The sequence below is a fragment of the Macrobrachium nipponense genome, chromosome 6, assembly GCF_015104395.2.
Source record: "Macrobrachium nipponense isolate FS-2020 chromosome 6, ASM1510439v2, whole genome shotgun sequence".
Taxonomy (NCBI): Eukaryota; Metazoa; Arthropoda; class Malacostraca; order Decapoda; family Palaemonidae; genus Macrobrachium; species Macrobrachium nipponense.
This window is the reverse complement of record NC_061108.1, coordinates 108193154-108212550: the sequence shown is the minus strand read 5'-3', so window position 1 is coordinate 108212550 and position 19397 is coordinate 108193154. Positions and strand designations below refer to the sequence as shown.

The 19397-nt window shown below is 46.5% G+C and overlaps 1 protein-coding gene across 2 annotated transcripts in view; it reads right to left on the bottom strand.

Moving 5' to 3' along the window:
* LOC135216867 (glutathione synthetase-like) overlaps positions 1-17979 on the bottom strand; it is a 121244-nt gene extending 103265 nt beyond the window's left edge. The window contains exon 1 of one of the 2 annotated variants that reach the window (XM_064252380.1): positions 17433-17979. In XM_064252380.1, coding sequence (XP_064108450.1) covers positions 17433-17483 — 51 coding nt within the window. In that variant the 5' untranslated portion in view covers positions 17484-17979. The remainder of the gene's footprint in view (positions 1-17432) is intronic. The other variant, XM_064252381.1, reaches the window with a different exon arrangement.
* Positions 17980-19397: the final 1418 nt, after the last annotated feature.

Here is a 19397-nt window from a genome sequence, read left to right as displayed (position 1 = left end):
CTACCAGGCTCTTGGCGCCTGAACCGAGGCGAGAGGATCTCTGGCGACGAGCGCCTACTAGGTGAGCGCCTACAAGGGGAGAAGCGCCTGCTAGGATCTCGGCGCCTGACTCTAGGAGAGTGAAAGTCAGGAGAAGAGCGCCTGCCAGGAGAAACGCGCCTAACAAGCTCTTGACGCCTGTCCAGCGAAGAGCGCCTGTCTGATTTACTGGGTCTGATTTTAGCGTTGTCAACAGGAGAGTGGAGGCGAGACGAGGAGCGGCTACGAGGCGAGTAGCGCCTACTAGGCTCTTGGCGCCTGTCAAGGGGAGCGATCCTGTCTCGAGAAGAGCGTCTGTAGGGTGAAGATCTCCTACGAGCAGTTTGCTCCTTGTCCGAAGGAGAAACCTGTTTGTCAGGCGAATGGCGCTTGGACGCAGAAGGGATCTTGTCCGAAGCAGAAAGTCTCCTGCGAGAATCCGAACGCACAGGTGAGCGCGCCGCTTCCGTCGAATAGCGAGAGTCAGGAGAGGGGAGCCTGGATTTCTTTACAGGAAGCGAGACGTCCTTCCTACGACGAGACGACACGCTAAGAGAGCCAGCCAGAGCCGAAATCTGCACCTGAAGGTTAGCCAACACCCTTGCAGGAGAATTCACAAACTCTTGAACAGGTGACGAGGCTCGATCTCTGCTCGGGGAACAATACTCCTGAGATCTCTTACGTTTCTTCGCTTCCACCTCGGGCTCTTCCGAAAAAACTTCAGGGCTGGATGGACGGGCGCAGAAAGCGTTCCAGGCTCTCTTCGAAGGGCGCGAGGCTTCCGAAGAGCTCCATCCTCGTTTAGGCGAAGGCGAAGACGAGAAGCATTGGCGCAATATTTCTCTCTTGGAGCGATCCAAGGTAGCCTGGGAACGATCAACAGGAGCTACCGAGGGGACGCCTGACCGGTGGGGATGCTCCCTAACCTTCCTCGCGGCTTTCGACTTTCCTCCTCCACTGGGACTGGGAGTCTGGAAGAGGTCTAGGCCTGGAAGCATTAGGGAGCCGATCAGACGCACCCTCCACTGCACTGGGTTCACTGCACAAATCACTATTGGAATCACTCTTACCTTCTAATTGTTTGATTTTCCTCTCCATACTGCGAATGGTGGCTTTCATGGAGGCCACTTCCGAAGGCGCATCTTCGGCTTCGGTGCAGGGAGCAGGAGCTGAAACTGACAAAGGAGCTACTTCTAAAATAGGATTATCTATATCCAACTCGCTAATACGAGATCTATTACTGCTCCTAGAAGAAGCTTTCCTAACTTTATCCTTTTCAAGCTTCCTCAAGTAGGAAGACAAAGACTTCCATTCATCCTCATTCAGCTTTTCACATTCATTACAAGGATTATTAAAGGTGCATTCATTCCCTCTACACTTCAAACATACCGTGTGAGGGTCTACCGCAGCTTTCGGTAGCCTCACCTTACACTCAGTCATACAACAAACTCTAAACATAGCAGTTTTCTTAGTATCAACATCAGACATCATGAATCCAAGAAAAATCCAAAGAAAAGTCAAATAACTGTCCACAAATCGCGAATGCCAGGCCAAAAGATCGGGTACTTCACCAAAAGTCCGTAGAAACAATCCAGGGCGAAAACGAGAAAAGAATCCAACTGTCAAGAGGTACCGACAACAGGTGTGGTCGACACCGACGACAGAAAAAATCTGGCAAGAAAGGTATGTTGGTTCTTACACCCGCTTCCCAGCGGCGGGTAAGGTAGATCACCTGACCTACCTGTCGCGTTAGCCGCGAGTTTTGAATTCTGTCGTGACGTCAGAGACGTAAGCTAAGTATATGTCTGAAACGTCAGAGACGTAAGCTAAGTATATGTCTGACAGGAAAGTTCATGTACAAAAATAATAGACAATTATAGAATAAATGGCATTACATTAAAATACCTGTTTAACTTAAAAGCATGCTGATCCTTAAAAATGATATTGTTATGATACAATAAAGTTTTGTACATACTTACCTGGCAGATATATACTTAGCTATAGACTCCGTCGTCCCCGACAGAAATTCGAATTTCGCGGCACACACTACAGGTAGGTCAAGTGATCTACCGCCCTGCCGCTGGGTGGCAGGAATAGGAACCATTCCCGTTTTCTAATCAGATTTTCTCTTCCACCTGTCTCCTGAGGGGAGGCTGGGTGGGCCATTTAATTGTACATACTTACCAGGTAAGTATGTACAAAACTTTATTGTATCATAACAATATCATTTTTGTACATTCAACTTCCCTGTCAGATATATACTTAGCTGATTGGCACCTTTGGCGGAGGGTAAGAGACAGCTATTTACTGAATAGACAGGTAAACAACATACGTTGTAGGTAATAATTAAAAAACCTTGGTTCCTACCTGTGTTAGCGAAAGACTTCATGGCTACTGCCTAGGAGCCTGCATCGCCTCAAGAGCCTCAGCGAGGTAGTGACCTCATGCTAAGAGTTCTTGTTGGTCTGTCAAAGGGGTCTTATCCACTTACTCGACAGAACCTTAGGATCTTTGTCAAAGGGGTCCTATCCACTTACATGACAAAACACCTTGCCTAACGGCATTATCAAGGAGCACAACACTGAACCCGATCACCTGATCCTAGCTCCGGGGTTAGTACTAAGATTGAAAGGAGTTATCCCCCAACATCCTTTCAAACAACCCTAAAAACTCAACACCACATTTGTTACAATATACACCAATAAAAACAAACTATTTAAGGATCAGTATCAGCTCCCTGTCCCAGCACAGTATCCGCTGATATGTAAGGACCAAGAGAAAAACATTTTTCGTATGTTACTCTGACATCCTTCAAGTAATGGGAAGCAAACACCGAGTTGCATCTCCAATACGTTGCTGCTAAAATGTCTTTCATAGACATATTCTTGCTAAAAGAAAGGGAAGTTGCAACTGCACGAACTTCATGTGCTTTAACCCTAAGCAGCTTTAAGGAGTCCTCTTGGCACTTCATGTGAGCCTCTGTTATCACATTCCTAACAAAGAACGCTAGTGCGTTCTTTGACATGGGTCTCTTTGGGTCCCATACTGCGCACCAGAGGCTCTGGCGGCATCCCTGAAGTTGACTCTTCTTTTTAAGATAAAACTTCAGTGCTCTGACTGGGCAGAGAGACCTTTCTAACTCTCTACCTACAAGAGGAGAGAGTCCCTTGACTTCGAAGCTTCTAGGCCAAGGTTTAGAAGGGTTCTCGTTTTTTGCCAGAAACAGATGTTGGAATGAGACCACTGCAGAATCTTCCTTAAATCCCACCGGAGAGTCCAATACATGCAATTCACTGACCCTCTTGGCAGTTGCGAGGGCCAGTAGAAATATGCAATTCCTCGTGAGATCTCTAAACGAGGCTTTATTCGGAGGTTCGAACCTGTCTGAAGTGAGGAACTTGAGGACTACATCTAGGTTCCAACTCGGAGGGAGAGATGATCTCGTTTTGGTGGTCTCGAAGGACCTTATGAGATCATGAAGATCCTTATTTTCTTCTATGTTCAGGCCCCTATTCCTGAATACAGCAGAGAGCATGCTCCTATATCCTTTTATAGTGGAAACAGCCAATTTAGATTCTTCCCTTAAGAAGAGAAGAAAATCGGCTACGTCGGTTACAGAGGTACTGGATGAGGACAGCTTCTTCGACCTACACCATCTACGGAAGACTTCCCACTTCGATTGATAGACCCACAGAGTAGAGGACCTGCGGGCCCTAGCAATTGCGCTTGCAGCTTTCCGAGAAAAGCCTCTCGCTCTGACAAGTCTTTTGATAGTCGAAAGGCAGTCAGGGAGAGAGCGGGGAGGTTTTTGTGGAACCTCTCGAAGTGGGGTTGTTTGAGCAGATCTGTCCTTTCGGGAAGAGATCTGGGGAAGTCCACCGTCCATTCCAGTACCTCTGTGAACCAGTCTCGAGCAAGCCAAAAGGGAGCGATGAGAGTTAGTCTTGTTCCCTTTGATGATGCAAATTTCCTTAGTACTTCCCCCAGCAATTTGAATGGGGGAAAAGCATAAGCGTCTATGCCTGACCAGTCCATGAGGAGAGCATCGATCGCTATGGCTCTGGGGTCTTCCTCCAAGGAGCAGAAGTTGTCCATCCTCCTGGAGAGGAACGTTGCAAACAGGTCTATCTGAGGTTTCCCCCAGAGGGACCAGAGTTTCTGGCAGACTTCTAAGTGGAGCGTCCACTCTGTTGGAAGGACCTGGTTCTTCCTGCTCAGCCTGTCTACTCTTACATTTTTCGCTCCCTGCACGAATCTTGTTAGGAGTACTATGCCCTTTTCTCCGCCCAGGTCAACAGAGCTCTTGCAATCTTGTAAAGTGAGAAAGAGTGAGTCCCTCCCTGTTTTCGGATGTACGCCAGAGCTGTGGTATTGTCCGAGTTGACTTGGACTACCACGCCTCTGACTTCCGATTCGAAGTACTTCAGGGCTAGATGGATAGCCAGAAGTTCCTTCGCATTGATATGCCATGCCACCTGTTCTTTTGTCCAGGTGCCTGACACTTCTTTCGTTCCCAATGTTGCTCCCTATCCTGTTTCCGAGGCGTCGGAAAACAACACTAGGAGCGGGTTCCGAATTGAGAGGGACACTCCTTCGTTTCTTCTTAGAGGGGTTAACCACCACTTCAGGTGAGTATCTCCGGTTGAATGGGAAACGAATCCGACAGTTCTCCTGTCCTCCGATCCCACATTCTTCGAAGATAGAACTGCAGAGGTCTGAGGCTGAGCCTTCCTAGGGAAACAAACTGCTCCAGCGATGAAAGGGTACCCAAGAGGCTGAGCCATTCCCTCGCTGAGCTTCGTTCTTTCCCTAAGAAGGTCAAGACTTTTTCCAAGCCTCGAGCAATTCTCTCTTGCGACGGAAACACTCGAAAACCCAGAGAATCCATCTGAATCCCCAGATAGACCATGTTTTGACTGGGGATCACCTGTGACTTCTCGAGGTTCACGAGCAGTCCGAGTGATTGTACCAGTTCTAATGTTGTTTCCAGATCCTCCAAACACTGACGTTTCGATTTTGCTCTTATGAGCCAATCGTCCAGGTAAAGAGATATGCTTACCCCTTTCAGATGTAGCCATCGCGCCATGTTCCTCATCAGGCTCGTGAACACTTGAGGAGCTGTAGACAGACCGAAGCACAAGGCCCTGAACTGAAATATCCTGCCCTGCATCATGAAGCGAAGATATTTCCTCGATGAAGGATGCAGGGGGACATGAAAATAAGCGTCTTGTAGATCCAGGGAGACCATCCAATCTCCGGGACGAAGAGCCGCAAGAACCAAGTTGGAAGTTAAAATAGAGAATGTTGTCTTCTCTACGAATCGGTTCAGTGCGCTCACATCTAGTACTGGCCTCCATCCCCCCGAGGACTTCGGAACCAGGAAAAGTCGGTTGTAGAAGCCCTGGGAGTGTGGGTCCAGAACCAATTCGATGGCCTCCTTTTCTAACATTTGGTCTACAAGATGCAATAAAGTTTCTCTCTTGACAGGGTCCTTGTACTTCGCAGACAGTTCCTTCGGGGTTGTCGTCAAGGGAGGCCTGTCTCGAAAGGGGATGCGATATCCTTTTTTCACGATGGAGAGGGACCAGGTGTCTGCCTCTCTCACTGTCCATTCCTCTGAAAATTTCAGAAGTCTGGCTCCTACCGGTGCTTGGAGGACTGGTACGTCATTCTGTCTTCTTAATTGGTCTGAACAAAGACCTACCTCTTTTTTTCCATTCCTCTCTTTTTAGAGGAGGATCGAGAAGACGAACTCCCTCGAAAGGGCGGCTGAGGGTTAAGTGTCTCCTTCTTCGAAGCAGGAACGGATGGCCTCGCTTTCTTTGCTGATTGGACCAGCAGATCTTGAGTGGCATTCTCAGTAAGTGAATGAGAAATGTCTCTCACTAACGGAGAAGGAAACAGCTGGTTCGAAAGCGGAGCGAAAAGCAGGGACGACCTTTGAATAGGTGAGACTGCTTTCGTGAGGAAGGAGCTGAATAAAGCCCTCTTCTTGAGAATCCCTGCTCCAAAAAGGGAGGCCACTTCCCCAGATCCGTCCTGGACTGCCTTGTCCATACATGACAAAAACTATGTAGGACTTCGGGGCTCAGAAAGTCAGTATCCTGCGTCTTCCTGGCCAAAGCCCCAAGGGACCAGTCTAGAAAGTTAAATACTTCCAAGACATGGAATAATCCCTTGGGGAGATGGTCCATTTCCGACATTCCCCAAGTGATTTTTGCAGATGACAACGCCTGTCTCCTCGACAAGTCCACAAGTGTTGAGAAGTCTGCCTCAGCCGAAGCAGGGAGAGCCAGACCCATCAATTCTCCTGTCTCATACCAAATGCCTCTCCTCCCCGATAGTTTGTAGGGGGGGGCAGGCAAAGACAGTCTTTCCAGCCTCCTCCTTGGATTTAAGCCAATTTCCAAAAGACCGCAAAGCTTTCTTCATGGAAATGGTCGGCCGCATCTTCAAGAAGGAGGATGATTTCGAGATCTTTGTGCTTACGGAGGTGCGGCAGGACTCAGAGAATCTCCGAACTCTTGCACTAAAAGGGCTGCTAAAGTTTTATAATCTGAGAGGCCCGCCCCCGTATGAGCTTCTGAGTCCAAAACGTCTTCAAGCTCATGTTCATGTTCAATCCTGATGGGGGAGGAGCGATCAACCGAAGAAGAGCGTCTCTTTTCGCTAGGTGAAGGGTTTCTCGCAGTATCCGAGCCATCCTGGTAAGGGCGACGGCCGCCTGTGCGACATCTTGCGTCCTTGCCAGGGGAGGCTGATCCTGCAAAAAAAAAACTCTCTCCTTGTCTCCTTCCTGACAAGGGCGACGGCTGCCTGTGCGACATCTTGTGCCCTTGCCAGTAGAGGGATGTCCTTGCGAAACACTTCTAACAGAACCAGAGCCATCCTGACAGGGGCTACGGCCGCCTGTGCGACATCTAGAGTCCCTGCCAGGAGAAGGCTGATCCTGTACAAAGCTATAAGAAGCTTCTCGGTTAATCACTATCTCTCTATTAGAAGAGGAAGGCCCTGGTGCCTGCCATTTGGTTAGCGCCTGTGGCGCCTGGATGGCGCTTCTGGCGCATTGCGCCAGGCTGGTGATTCTGGCACTTGCGGCGCATTGCGCCTGGCTGGCGCTTCTGGCGCATTGCGTCAGGCTGGCGCTTCTGGCACATTGCGCCAAACTGGAGCTTCTGGTGCTTGTGGCACATTGCGCCTGGCTGGCGCTTCTGGCGCTTTTCACCTGATTTTCGTCCGAGGAGTAGAGAAGAAGAGCTTGGAGCCAGATATGTCTGTCCTTCGAGTAAATCTCTTTACCGGAAGGAAAGAGTCTTTTCTTCGAGGAGTATCCTTTTTTAGAACCCCTACTAATGAGGAGATCTGCTCCTGCATTTTTAGGAGAATCTTTGTAGCCGTATCCTCCTTCTCCCTATCCGGGAGCGGGGAAGGATGTCTAGAGGATGAAGGAGACTCTGAGTTGAGAGCCGGTGCAATGAGGGCACTCTTAGATCTCTTCCTCTCGCATGGAGAATCTTCCGGAAAACGTTCTGGGCTCGAATCCAAAGTAGGCGCTTTCCAACTCCTTTTCAACGGGAGTGAAAGATCATCCGAACTCTTTGAGGATGCTTTTCCTATAGCTATCCTTGGCAGTCTGGGGCGCAACAGATCCTGCCGAGGGGACGTCTGATCGGTGGGGATTCTCCATAACCTCCGTAAGGCTGTCGACATTACTTCTCCTCTGGGCCTGGGAGCTTGGAAGAGGTCTAGGCCTGGGAGCGAGACAGAGCCGATCAGATGCACCCTCCACTACACTGAAGACACTCACGTCACTCTCCACTTCACTGTGCTTACCTTGCAGAGCTTGCATTTGAAGCTCCATCCTCTTGAGGGCAGGTTTTAGATCTGCAATTTCCGATGAAGGGTTTGCAGTCTTTGTTGTACATGATGAAGCAATTATAACTTGAGGATTAGGTGCTACACTAACTTAGAGTCTTCCATTCTTCCTCATTCATATCTACACATTCATTACAGGTGTTAGTTATAGAGCATTCATTATCCCTACACCGCTTGCAAACAGTGTGAGGGTCTACCGAAGCTTTCGGTAGCCTCACCACACAACCCTCATTCACACATCTTCTAACCGCATAGTTAGAGTCCGACATTTTGAGAAAAATCCAAATCCAAATCCAAATAACAGTCCACAAAAGCGTATGCCCAGCCAAAGATCCAATACGTCACCAAATAAGACAATCTAGAAGATCAACGGCAATGAAACACGAAAATCAAGTCAGGAGGAACCAACAACGATGTTGATGGTACCGGCGACAGAGAAAATCTAATTAGAAAACGGGAATGGTTCCTAGCGGCAGGGCGGTAGATCACCTGACCTACCTGTAGTGTGTGCCGCAAAATTCGAATTTCTGTCGGGGACGACGGAATCTATAGCTAAGTATATATCTGACAGGGAAGTTGAATGTACAAAAATGATATTGTTATGATACAATAAAGTTTGTTCATACTTACCTGGCAGATATATATATAGCTGTATTCTCCGAAGTCCGATAGAATTTCAAAACTTTCGACACACACAGTGGGAGATCAGGTGGTTAGTACCCATTCCTGCCGCTGGGAGGCGGGTATCAGGAACCATTCCCATTTTCTATTCAGATTTTCTAGTGCCACTGTCTCCTGAGGGGAGGTGGGTGGGTACTTGATTATATATATCTGCCAGGTAAGTATGAACAAACTTTATTGTATCATAACAATATCATTTTGTTCATGAAACTTACCTGTCAGATATATATATATAGCAGAATCCCACCATTGGAGGTGGAAAGAAACAGAATAGGATTTAGGAAACAAATTACATGCAGATGATTGACATCTTGGTTCCTTACCTGTTAGCATAGCTGACTTCGTGATTACTGTCACTTAAGTCTGCTTCTGCTTTACTAGAGTCTCCAGCAAGGTAGTGAGTGACCTGTATAGCTGGTGAGTTCTAGATGTTCTGTCAACGGGGGCGTGACCACAATATGACTAGACCATATTGACCATACTATGAGGGCAACGAAGCCAAAAACCACCACCTGACCAAGCCTATCAAAAGTTAATCCCACATAACTTAGGCTAAAGAATGGGAAGTCCGCCTTTGGCGGCCGAACCAAAAACCAATACAATAAAATTAAAAACTCTCCTAACCATTTTCTACAGGATAGGATGAGTGCTACTTCCTGCCCCCAAGATTGTGTCTGCGGAAATGTATGGCCCTAGCAAGCAGCAGTTCTCATATGTCGTCTTCACATCCCACAGGTAGTGTGAAGCGAACACAGAGTTGCTTTGCCAAAAGGTGGTGCCCAGGATGTCACTGAGTGCCATGTTCTTTTGAAATGCCACCGAGGTTGCGATGGCCCTCACCTCGTGAGCATTAACTCTTAAAAGTCCAAGATCACCATCTCGACAGGACAAATGAGCCTCCTTGATGGTACTCCTTAAAAAGAACGCCAGTGCGTTCTTCGACATAGGTAAGTCTGGTCTCTTGACGGAACACCACAGATTGTCCGAAGGACCTCGACTCTCTTTCGTTTTTTCTAAATAAAACTTGAGAGCCCTGACAGGGCACAGGACTCTCTCTGGTTCTTGCCCAATAATTTCTGCTATCCCCTTGATCTCGAAGCTCTTGAGCCAAGGGTTGGACGGGTTTTCATTCTTGGCTAAGAACGAAGGGCTTAAGGAACATACCGCATTATGTCCCCTAAAGCCTATATGTTTACTGATGGCTTGAACCTCGCTAACCCTCTTTGCTGTAGCTAGAGCGGTTAGAAAAATAGCCTTCCCGGTCACGTCCTTTAAAGATGCAGAATGTAAAGGTTCGAAAGGACTCGACATCAGGAACTTCAACACTACATCTAAGTTCCATGACGGAATCTTTGGTTGAGCCACTTTAGAGGTTTCAAGACCTTTAAAGATCGTGAAGGTCTTTGTTGTTCAACAGATCTAAACCTCTATGTCTAAAGACCGTCGACAACATACTCTTGTATCCTCTAACAGTTGGGACCGCCAGCTTATCAACTTTCCTCAGATGAAGGAGGAAGTCAGCAATCTGATTCACAGAGGTCGTGGTGGAGGAAATGCCCTTCTTCCTGCATCATCTCCTGAAGACGGCCCACTTCGATTGGTACACTGCAAGAGAGGAAGCTCTCCTTGCATTGGCAATAGCTCTTGCCACTAGTCTTGAAAAACCTCTCGCTCTGGCCAACTTCTCGACAGTCTGAACGCAGTCAGACTCAGAGCGGAGAGGTTTTTGTGGTACCTCTCGGAGTGGGGCTGTTTGAGTAGATCGACTCTCCCGGGCAGGGTCCTTGGGAAGTCCACTAGGAAGGACATGACCTCTGTGAACCAGTCGCTCGAAGGCCAAAACGGGGCGATCAGCATCATCCTCACTCCCTCTGACGCCGCAAACTTCCTGATCACTTCTCCCAAGAGTTTGAACGGGGGAAAGGCGTAGACGTCCATCCCCGTCCAATCCCATAGGATGGCGTCTATCGCTACTGCTCCCGGATCGAGAACAGGGGAGCAGTATAGAGGAAGCCTCTTCGTCTTCGATATTGCGAAGAGATCTACTAAGGGACGTCCCCATAGCCTCCACAACTCGTGACATACTTCTAGGTGAAGAGTCCACTCGGTCGTAAGCAGTTGCTGCAGACGACTGAGAAGATTCGCACGGACGTTCTGAACTCCTGCAACGAACCTCGTCAGGATCGTTACGTTCCGTGCTTGCGCCCACAGCAGGATCTCTCTCGCTAACTTGAACAGGGACCGAGAGTGTGTTCCTCCCTGCTTCTTGATATACGCGAGAGCTGTGGTATTGTCCGAGTTGATCTGGACAAGTCGGCCAAAGACTCGTTCTTTGAAGAACTGGAGAGCCAACCGAATTGCTTCCAATTCTTTTAGATTTATGTGCCAGGACATCTGTTCTCCTCTCCAGATGCCTGACACTTCTTCCTTTCCCAGTGTTGCTCCCCAACCCGCAGTGGACGCATCGGAAAACAACACTAGGTCGGGGCTCAGAGGGCTGAGAGACACACCTTCTGCCAGCTTTACGGGATTGCGCCACCAATTTAGGCGATCCTTGACCGACTGAGAGATGTTCAGAGTCACATCCAGATCTTCCTTGTTTTTCCAGTTCTCCGACAGGAAAACTGGAGTGGTCTGAGGTGCAGTCTCCCCAGGGAAACAAACTTCTCCAGCGAGGAAATGGTCCCCAGCAGACTCATCCATTCCCTCACTGAGCATGTTTCCTTCCCCAAGAAGGCTGACACTTTTTCTAAGCAGTTCTGCTGACGTTCCAGGGATGGAAAAGCTCGAAAAGCCACTGAATCCATCTGAATCCCCAGATACACGATGTGACTGCGTAGGGATCAGATGGGACTTTTCGAAGTTTACCAGAAGTCCTAGGGCCTTCGTCAATTGCAGTGTCGTATGAAGGTCCTCCAGACACCTCGACTCCGACGATGATAGAATGAGCCAATCGTCCAGGTAAAGCGAGACTCTTATCCTTGAGAGGTGAAGCCATTTCACCACATTCCTCATGGGAAGCGTAAAAACCATCGGTGCTGTGCTTAGCCCGAAGCAGAGAGCTCTGAATTGAAAGACCTGTCCCTTTAAGACAAACCTCAGATACTTCCTTGACTGAGGATGGATCGGGACGTGAAAGTAGGCATCTTGGAGGTCTAAAGAAACCATCCAGTCACCTGGTCTTAAGGCTCCTAGAACAGACTGAGACGTTTCCATCTTGAATTTGTCCTTCTTGACAAAAAGGTTCAGCCTGCTGACGTCCAGGACAGGTCTCAATCCCCCAGACTGCTTCGGTACCAGGAACAACCTGTTGTAGAAGCCTGGGGATTCTAGTGCTAGAACCTGTTCTACAGCTCTCTTCTCGAGCATTTGCTCGAGCAGATCGAACAGAATCTGTTGCTTCGCAGGTTGGTAGGAGGGCGACAGATCTATGGGCTTCGTGCTCAACAATGGAGTTTTGAGGAATGGGATCTTGTATCCTCTTTCGATGATTTCGAGGGACCAGCTCTCCATCCCTCTTATTTTCCATGCTTCTGCAAAGGATAAGAGCCTTGCTCCGACAGGCGTCTGAAGGCCCGACGCGTCACTTCTTACCCCTGGGTTTGGAAGGGGTTTTGCCTCTAGAGAGACCTCTTCCTCGAGGAGACGCTCTCGAGGAAGCCTGAGCAAGAGGAGTTGTAGGATGGGCTGCAGGACATCTGGAAGACTGAGCCAGGATGTCTTGGGTCGCCTTTTCCTGAAGGCTGACTGCTAAATCCTTTACCATCGACTGCGGGAAGAGATGGCTAGATAGAGGGGCGAACAGCAACTCTGCCCTCTGAGAAGGAGACACCGACTTTGCCATGAAATTGCAGTATAAGGCTCTCTTCTTAAGAAGCCCTGTAGAAAAGTGGGAGGCCAGCTCATCAGAACCATCCCTGACTGCCTTATCCATACAGGCTCTCCTCAAGCGAAAGAGAGTCCGGATTCCGAGACTGCAGGTCCAGGGCTCCCAAACACCAATCTAGGAAGTTAAAGACCTCCATCGTCCTGAACAGCCCTTTCAGATGATGGTCTAACTGAAAGCGTCCAGGAAACCTTTGCAGAGGACAGGAGAGACCTCCTAGGAGCGTCTACCAGGCTGGCAAAGTCCCCCTGGGAAGAGGAAGGAACTCTCAAACCAGCTTCCTCTCCCGTCTCGTACCAAATGCCCGCCCTTCCGCTTAACCTCACTGGAGGTAGGGCAAAGGAAGTCTTGCCTTGGGCCTTCCTGTAGTCCATCCAGTCATGGATTCTCTTGAAAGCTCTCTTCGTAAAGAGCGAAGTGGCCATCTTGATGAAGCCAGGCGCTTTCCTCGTCTTCAACGAAGCAAACTGCGAAGGAGGAGAGCGAGGGCCGAGGGCTGAAACTTGTCGCCAAACAAATCCTTCAAAAGGCGGGCCAAAACCTTGTAATCCGATGATGAAGACGAAGCAGGCTCCTCTTCATCCGCAGGCTGCGACTCACCCGAAGACTCTCCCTCATCCACAGGAGCAACAGAAGAGTCCTTAAAAGACCGCAAAGCAATTAAACCTTGAGGCCCAGCTCGCAAAAGGGATCTCCTATCTGAAGAAGGGTCCAAAGAACAAGGTCGGGTATCCTTGCCGACAAACTCTGAAGCTTTCCGATGATCCGCTAAAGGTGCATCCTGCTGAGCGTCCTGAAGATCGTCCTTGCGAGCGTCCTGAAGAGCGTCTTGGTGAACAGAGCGACAAGCGTCCTGAAAAGCGTCCTGACGGAACGCAGTAGCAACAGAAGCGTCAACGCGAGCAGCCTGAGAGGCATCCTGGTGAGCAGTACAACGAGCGTCAGGAAGAAGAGCGCGAGGAGCTTCGTAGCAAGAAGTACGGCGATCGTCGCCAAGACGAGCCTTACGGTCTAGAGAGCATCCTGCATGACGTTCATCGACACTTCTACATAATCGCTGGGGAGGTAAACGGGATCTAGAAGGCGACGAAGCAGAGGAGGGTGACGAACGAGGAGAAGGAGATGGGGACTGCCTGGACCTCTTGATAGGCAGCCTCGAATCCTTCCTGCGGCGACGGGGCTCTGCCTCCCTCTTGGCGAAAAACGAGGCCAACTGCTGCTGCATGTCAAGGAGAATCTTCTTAGATGGAGAAGATTCCCGATCAGGTGAAGGGCTGATCCTGTGAGAAGACGAGGGGCGAGGGGACGCCTTCTTCCTTCTCACAGGAACAACCTTAGAGCAACTGGGGCGCTCAAAAGCGTCATCCTCCGATGACGTCCTGGTCCTCTTCTGGGGGGAAAGGCGTCGAAACATTCAGGCGACGACTGTAACGCAGGTCGAGAAAGAGGACGTGAGGCGTCCTCTTCTCTAAAACTTCTCTTGAGAGGACGAGAGTCCTTCCGAGAGCTCCAACCCCTGTGCGGGGAGGACGCCTCGGAGGACGAGAAGCAATCCTTTAGGATTCGTGCCCGTGCACGATCCTTGACAGCCTGGGAAGCATCAACAGGTCCTGCCAAAGGGACGCCAGATCGGTGGGGAGTCCCCGTAACCCTCCTTCGGCTTTCGACTTGCCCACTCCCTTTGTCCTGGGAGTCCGACAGAGGTCTAGATCTAGAGGCATTATAGGGCCGATCTGACGCCCCCTCCACAACACTAGGGGCACTAACACCATCACCACACTTCACAACACTAGATTGGAGAGCGAGCACTTTAGACTCCAAGTTACGGATAAACTCCATAATAACAGAAAGGGCATTACCTTCCGCAGACACAACCTCAGGGCCCGAAGGCAACACCACAGGGTTAGGTAAAACAAAGTCTACAGAAGGGTTAGCAGGTGACATATCACTACCCTGACTTCTGCTCACTGAAGCACTCCTGGAGGAAGACCTCCTGATTCTGTCACGCTCTAACTTGCGTACATACGAATCATACGTCTTCCATTCGGAATCAGGCAAACACTTACACTCCTTACATCGATCATCCAACAAACAAACATGCCCCCTACCCCTCGTGCATACTGAGTGAGGGTCTACCGAAGCTTTCGGTAGCCTCACCTTACACCCTCGCACACAACACACTAGCAGAACTAGATCCAGACATCTTATCCAAAGAACAGTCAAAGCCAAATTCAAATCAATCCACGATAGCGTATGCCTAGCCACAAATCCAAGCCAATAAACCAAAAGACAATCAGATGCTTAAGCGGCAATGAAGTTTACAAAATCCTAAGACGGAGGTACTGAAAACAGGTGTTGTCAGTACCGGCGACAGAAAAAATCTGAATAGAAAATGGGAATGGTTCCTGATACCCGCCGCTGGGTACTAACCACCTGATCTCCCACTGTGTGTGTCAAAAGTTTTGAAATTCTGTCGGACTTTGGAGTATACTGTCGGACTTCGGAGAATACAGCTATATATATATCTGACAAGTAAGTTTCATGAACAAATTTTATTTTTTTAAATACAGTACATGCGTACTAGGTTCAACTGTAAAATGCTGGTCATCAGTTTTTTTTTTTTTTTGCCCCGGCTCAGGGCTACCTTGCCTCACCTTGCTTTTCCACAGTCTTGAACTGTTAAGCACATTGTCTTTTCCACTATTCTGGTAGAGGAACCTTCCCATACTGCTTTACCTCACCCTATGACAGGTCCATAATTGAGGTACTTGATAACAATTGTGATATCAGTAAACTAATGTTGTTTTTAATGAAAATTAATTTTAATTTCAGAGTTTATCTTATCAATCAAATTTAACAGATTTGTTTATTAAATTCTTATTAAAGACTAAATATATTTTTTACATTTTTTAACAACTGTGATATGGTGTTTTTTTTAATTTTCTAACAATTGTGATATCGGTAAACTAATGTTGTTCTTAATGAAAATTAATTTTAATTTCAGAATTTAACTTCTCAAATTTTACAGATTTGTTTATTAAAATCTTCTTAAAGACTATATATATATATATATTTTTTACATTTTCTATTTTAATTTATAGTTTTGATGAATTTTAGCTAAATTAACGTTTGATTTTAAGAGCTGAATGGCCTCAGTTGCCCCAGTGCTTGGCTTGTATGTCTAAAATTTATAAACCTACCAAATCCCATATTGCTGCCAACCCAGCAAGACTGAAGGATCCTACCCTTCCAAACTACAGCAGACTGGGTTGGATAGGCAGCTTTGTGAGGTCACTCCCATATGTATATGTGTTACTCTTAAAAAAACTTCTTAAAGAAATATACTAATCACTCAAAATTTCCATCACTGTACACAAGACTTCCCTTAAAACCTTCAAGCAAAAATGCTGATAGAGAGGAAAAGGGGTTCCAAAGGCAAACACTGTGCCTACAAGCAAGTTAGAATGTGTCCCTGTAATTATTATTAACATAATTTTTCAGCAGGATTACAGGAAGGGTAGAGTGATCCTGAAGCCCTCTCAGTTAACCGAGATTATTTTATAATTTTTACTGATCACATACATGAATCTACTAGCTGTCACCAGTTACAGAGTATATGAACAAGTATAAATTCCCTTTTAATTAAGTGCTTCAATGCTACATACTGCAAAGCGTACCAATTCAAAAAAGTAAATTCTTTTCATTATGCTGTACAGTTTTCATCAAAATATTTCTAATTCATTTAACATACGTATAATCTCTGGGTTTTGGAGAACATATCATTTAACATAATGAGCTATCTAGACCCAAGTCAGTAAATGTATGATTAAGTTAGAGCAAAACAGAACCCACGCAACCATTTGTAATGGGAGATGTGGCAAACATATCAATAATTTACAAATGGAAGGTTTGACTGAAATAAGAGAACAGGTCATAAAGCATGAAAATTTCATGAAATAGCAGTTGAAAAGCCATACAGTTTCCCAAGAAAATATGTACAACTTCTCTGGATGAGTACATAGACCAGTGTCTGCTGAACTTCCCTCTCCACTATTAAAGAAACGGCAAGAAGAGAAAATCTCACCAAGCGCAGCCTTTGAATAGCTTGCTCCGCAATACGTATAGCTAACTTCCCTGCATAACACCCGACCAACACAACTCACAGATGCTGGGGGTCTGCAGTGTGAAGGAGACTAGAAAGACCCTGCACTCTCTCTTCCATTCTATAGGGAATCTCTTGTCATCCAGAGATGCTCCATCTCTCTCAATATCAAAACAGTCTAGGCCATTAAAACCCAGAAAATCCTAGCCCTCACCCAAATGAATATGAATGACTTAATCACTCTAGGCTATGTCTTCTGGATATTCTACATGAAATAGGTCTTTCACATTTAACCAAAGCCTGCAATTCCGTTTAGTGTTTTTGCCTCATTTCATCTTGGCTACAAAGTTATGTAATACACTGACAAGGGCCACTAAACATGTCATAGGTATAACCTTTTCTGGGGTTTAGCCTACTACAAAATAGGTATGCCTGCCATCACGCATCTTTTGCCCCTCTAATCAGGACTTATAAAACTTGAATTTTGATTCACATTTCACAAGGGGAAGACTAGTTGTGTGATAGTCATGGTAAAAGTATGTTGACTAAACTGGATGTTTAACCTAACCTTCAGTAAAATGTCACCTCTAAAATGTGTATCGTAGCAGCTATGTGCCAGTCACCTTAGGTAGGCTGTCCTGTAGGTATAATTATTTTTACAAAAATAAGTAAATCATCCCCCAAGCATGCATACCTTAGCCTCGGCTACTTAAGGTAGGTTAGGCAGCGATTGCTTTAGCTTTCAGACACACCCAAAGGCATAAAAGATCTAAGAGACAAAGCAAATAGCGAGAGTATCGGGAGATGAGTTATCAAACCGATCCCTTCCCTTGGAAACTTGAAGAGTTCAGACTAGAATATTATAATTACCTCGTCGAATATACTCCCGTTCGAACAGCAGTCACTGCCACAGGTGGCCATTTTCAGCTGGCATGGGCTTCACAGACACAAATAATAAGAATTTCGGTGAAGAGCAATGTCCTCTCTCGAGTAGCGGCCGTATGTCTTCACACGACGAGACCTGTCTTGGTACTGCACACAGTGCACAGTCATCATTACTTCAGCACATGTTTGGGCATATTTTGACAAAACGTCAACTCTTCTTCTTCTTATTGCTTTCACGTAAAACTGCGAGGCAAGTACCATTGACCTCCGTCAAAATTGTATGGATTACGTCTATTTTCCCCAGTATGAAATTCCTCGACACCACCGCCGTCTGCGTTTATTATCTTCAGCGCTGTTTTGACGTTAGTTCATCTCATTTTTATCCAATGACTTATGATATTTTTCACTATCGTCGGATATCAGCTGAAGTGATATCTTTTAGCGTTACTACACTATCACGGGAGGTTTATGAGCGCGATAATGTACACTGCACAGTGATGTAATTTTGTATGCACAATATTTGCATGTTCCCCGTGAACTCTTTTGGGTTAGGAGTGCAAGCAACCTTTTGGCATTTAGAACTGCTTACTGCGTCTTTTTCGATTTCCTGGAATGTACCCACTAGGTAGTTAAAGGGGAATTCTTGAAATAATTTCAAATATTTTCTCTATATCCCGTAATCTAAAATATTGAATCGGATCATTCTTTGCATAGTTTATTAATTGATCACGGTTGCAAATTCGATATTTTGATGAAAAGAAACGCATCCGTATCTGGTCTAAGTTTAAGGCGATAATGTATGGCATTTAAGATGTCTAATAGTATCATGGATTCAGATTTTTTCTGTTATTTCGGAAGTGGGCAGGCTGTAGCAATTCTACGGCTCGTTTCGCTTGGAGACGCTGACTGAAATATGTACAAGATAACCAGTCAACACACTGTCGAAATTTGGAACTCATATTATATATTGGTGGGAAATCTCGAAACGAATAATTGAAAAATCACAGTTGTCAAAATAGTATAATAGACATCTGATGTGTAGGGTCATAAGTAGACATGGCATTCCGACTATTCTGTGAATTACAGTGCTAAATTTATGACCCTAGTTTCTACCTGAAGGAGGACATCTGTAACATTTTAGGGAAACTCAATCCTAAAATGTTCTATTCAAGGGAAAAAGTTATAATGAACTAATTAATAAAGACTGGAACCAAATTTTTGTAAAGTTCAGGCTAAGGTTCGTCTGCTCTGTCAAAAGGTGCGGGAACCGAGCAACGACTCAGGCGAGTTGGTGTTCCACAGGCTGGTCTCTAGACCGATGGCAAGGCCTTGCCAGGAGCTGGAATGATACCCACGGGCTGTGATAATCTTTAGGCCGCCAATACCCTCTTGTTGGCAGAGTCGGCCATGCCCAAAGGTGGCCGTTGGGTTGGTGTCCTCGAGATGCCTTTGATGGAATAGAAAATAAAAAAATTGATTAATATAGGGGAGGGCTATGGGTTATCCGTAGAACAAGTAGAACATACTCGAAATGCGTCTTGAACGCCACATATTCAATAGCTACCAAAGTATTCCATGGGAACGGCAAACTGGATATGTGTAAGGTCTTAATTATCCTAAATAAAAGCTGCAAATCATTTCAATGCTTTAACTTCCTGTGTTAGCAATTATTTTTTTTTTTCATATTTTCACTTTTCACATGAGGCCATTATATATGTTTTTTAGAGGATTTCCTGAACACTTTAGTTATTTTTTGGGGGGATTGTTCATTATAAAAGGTTCGAACCATGTCGGAGGTAACAAACGCTTATTTTGTGATTCTACATACCTTGAGCATAATGCAATATCCAATTCTTTTGATGCCAGGAACCTTTGACATTTCGAAACAGACCGGAGCGTTCAATACCATTCACCATATTGACTTTGAATCCAGCACAATCTGCTTTACAG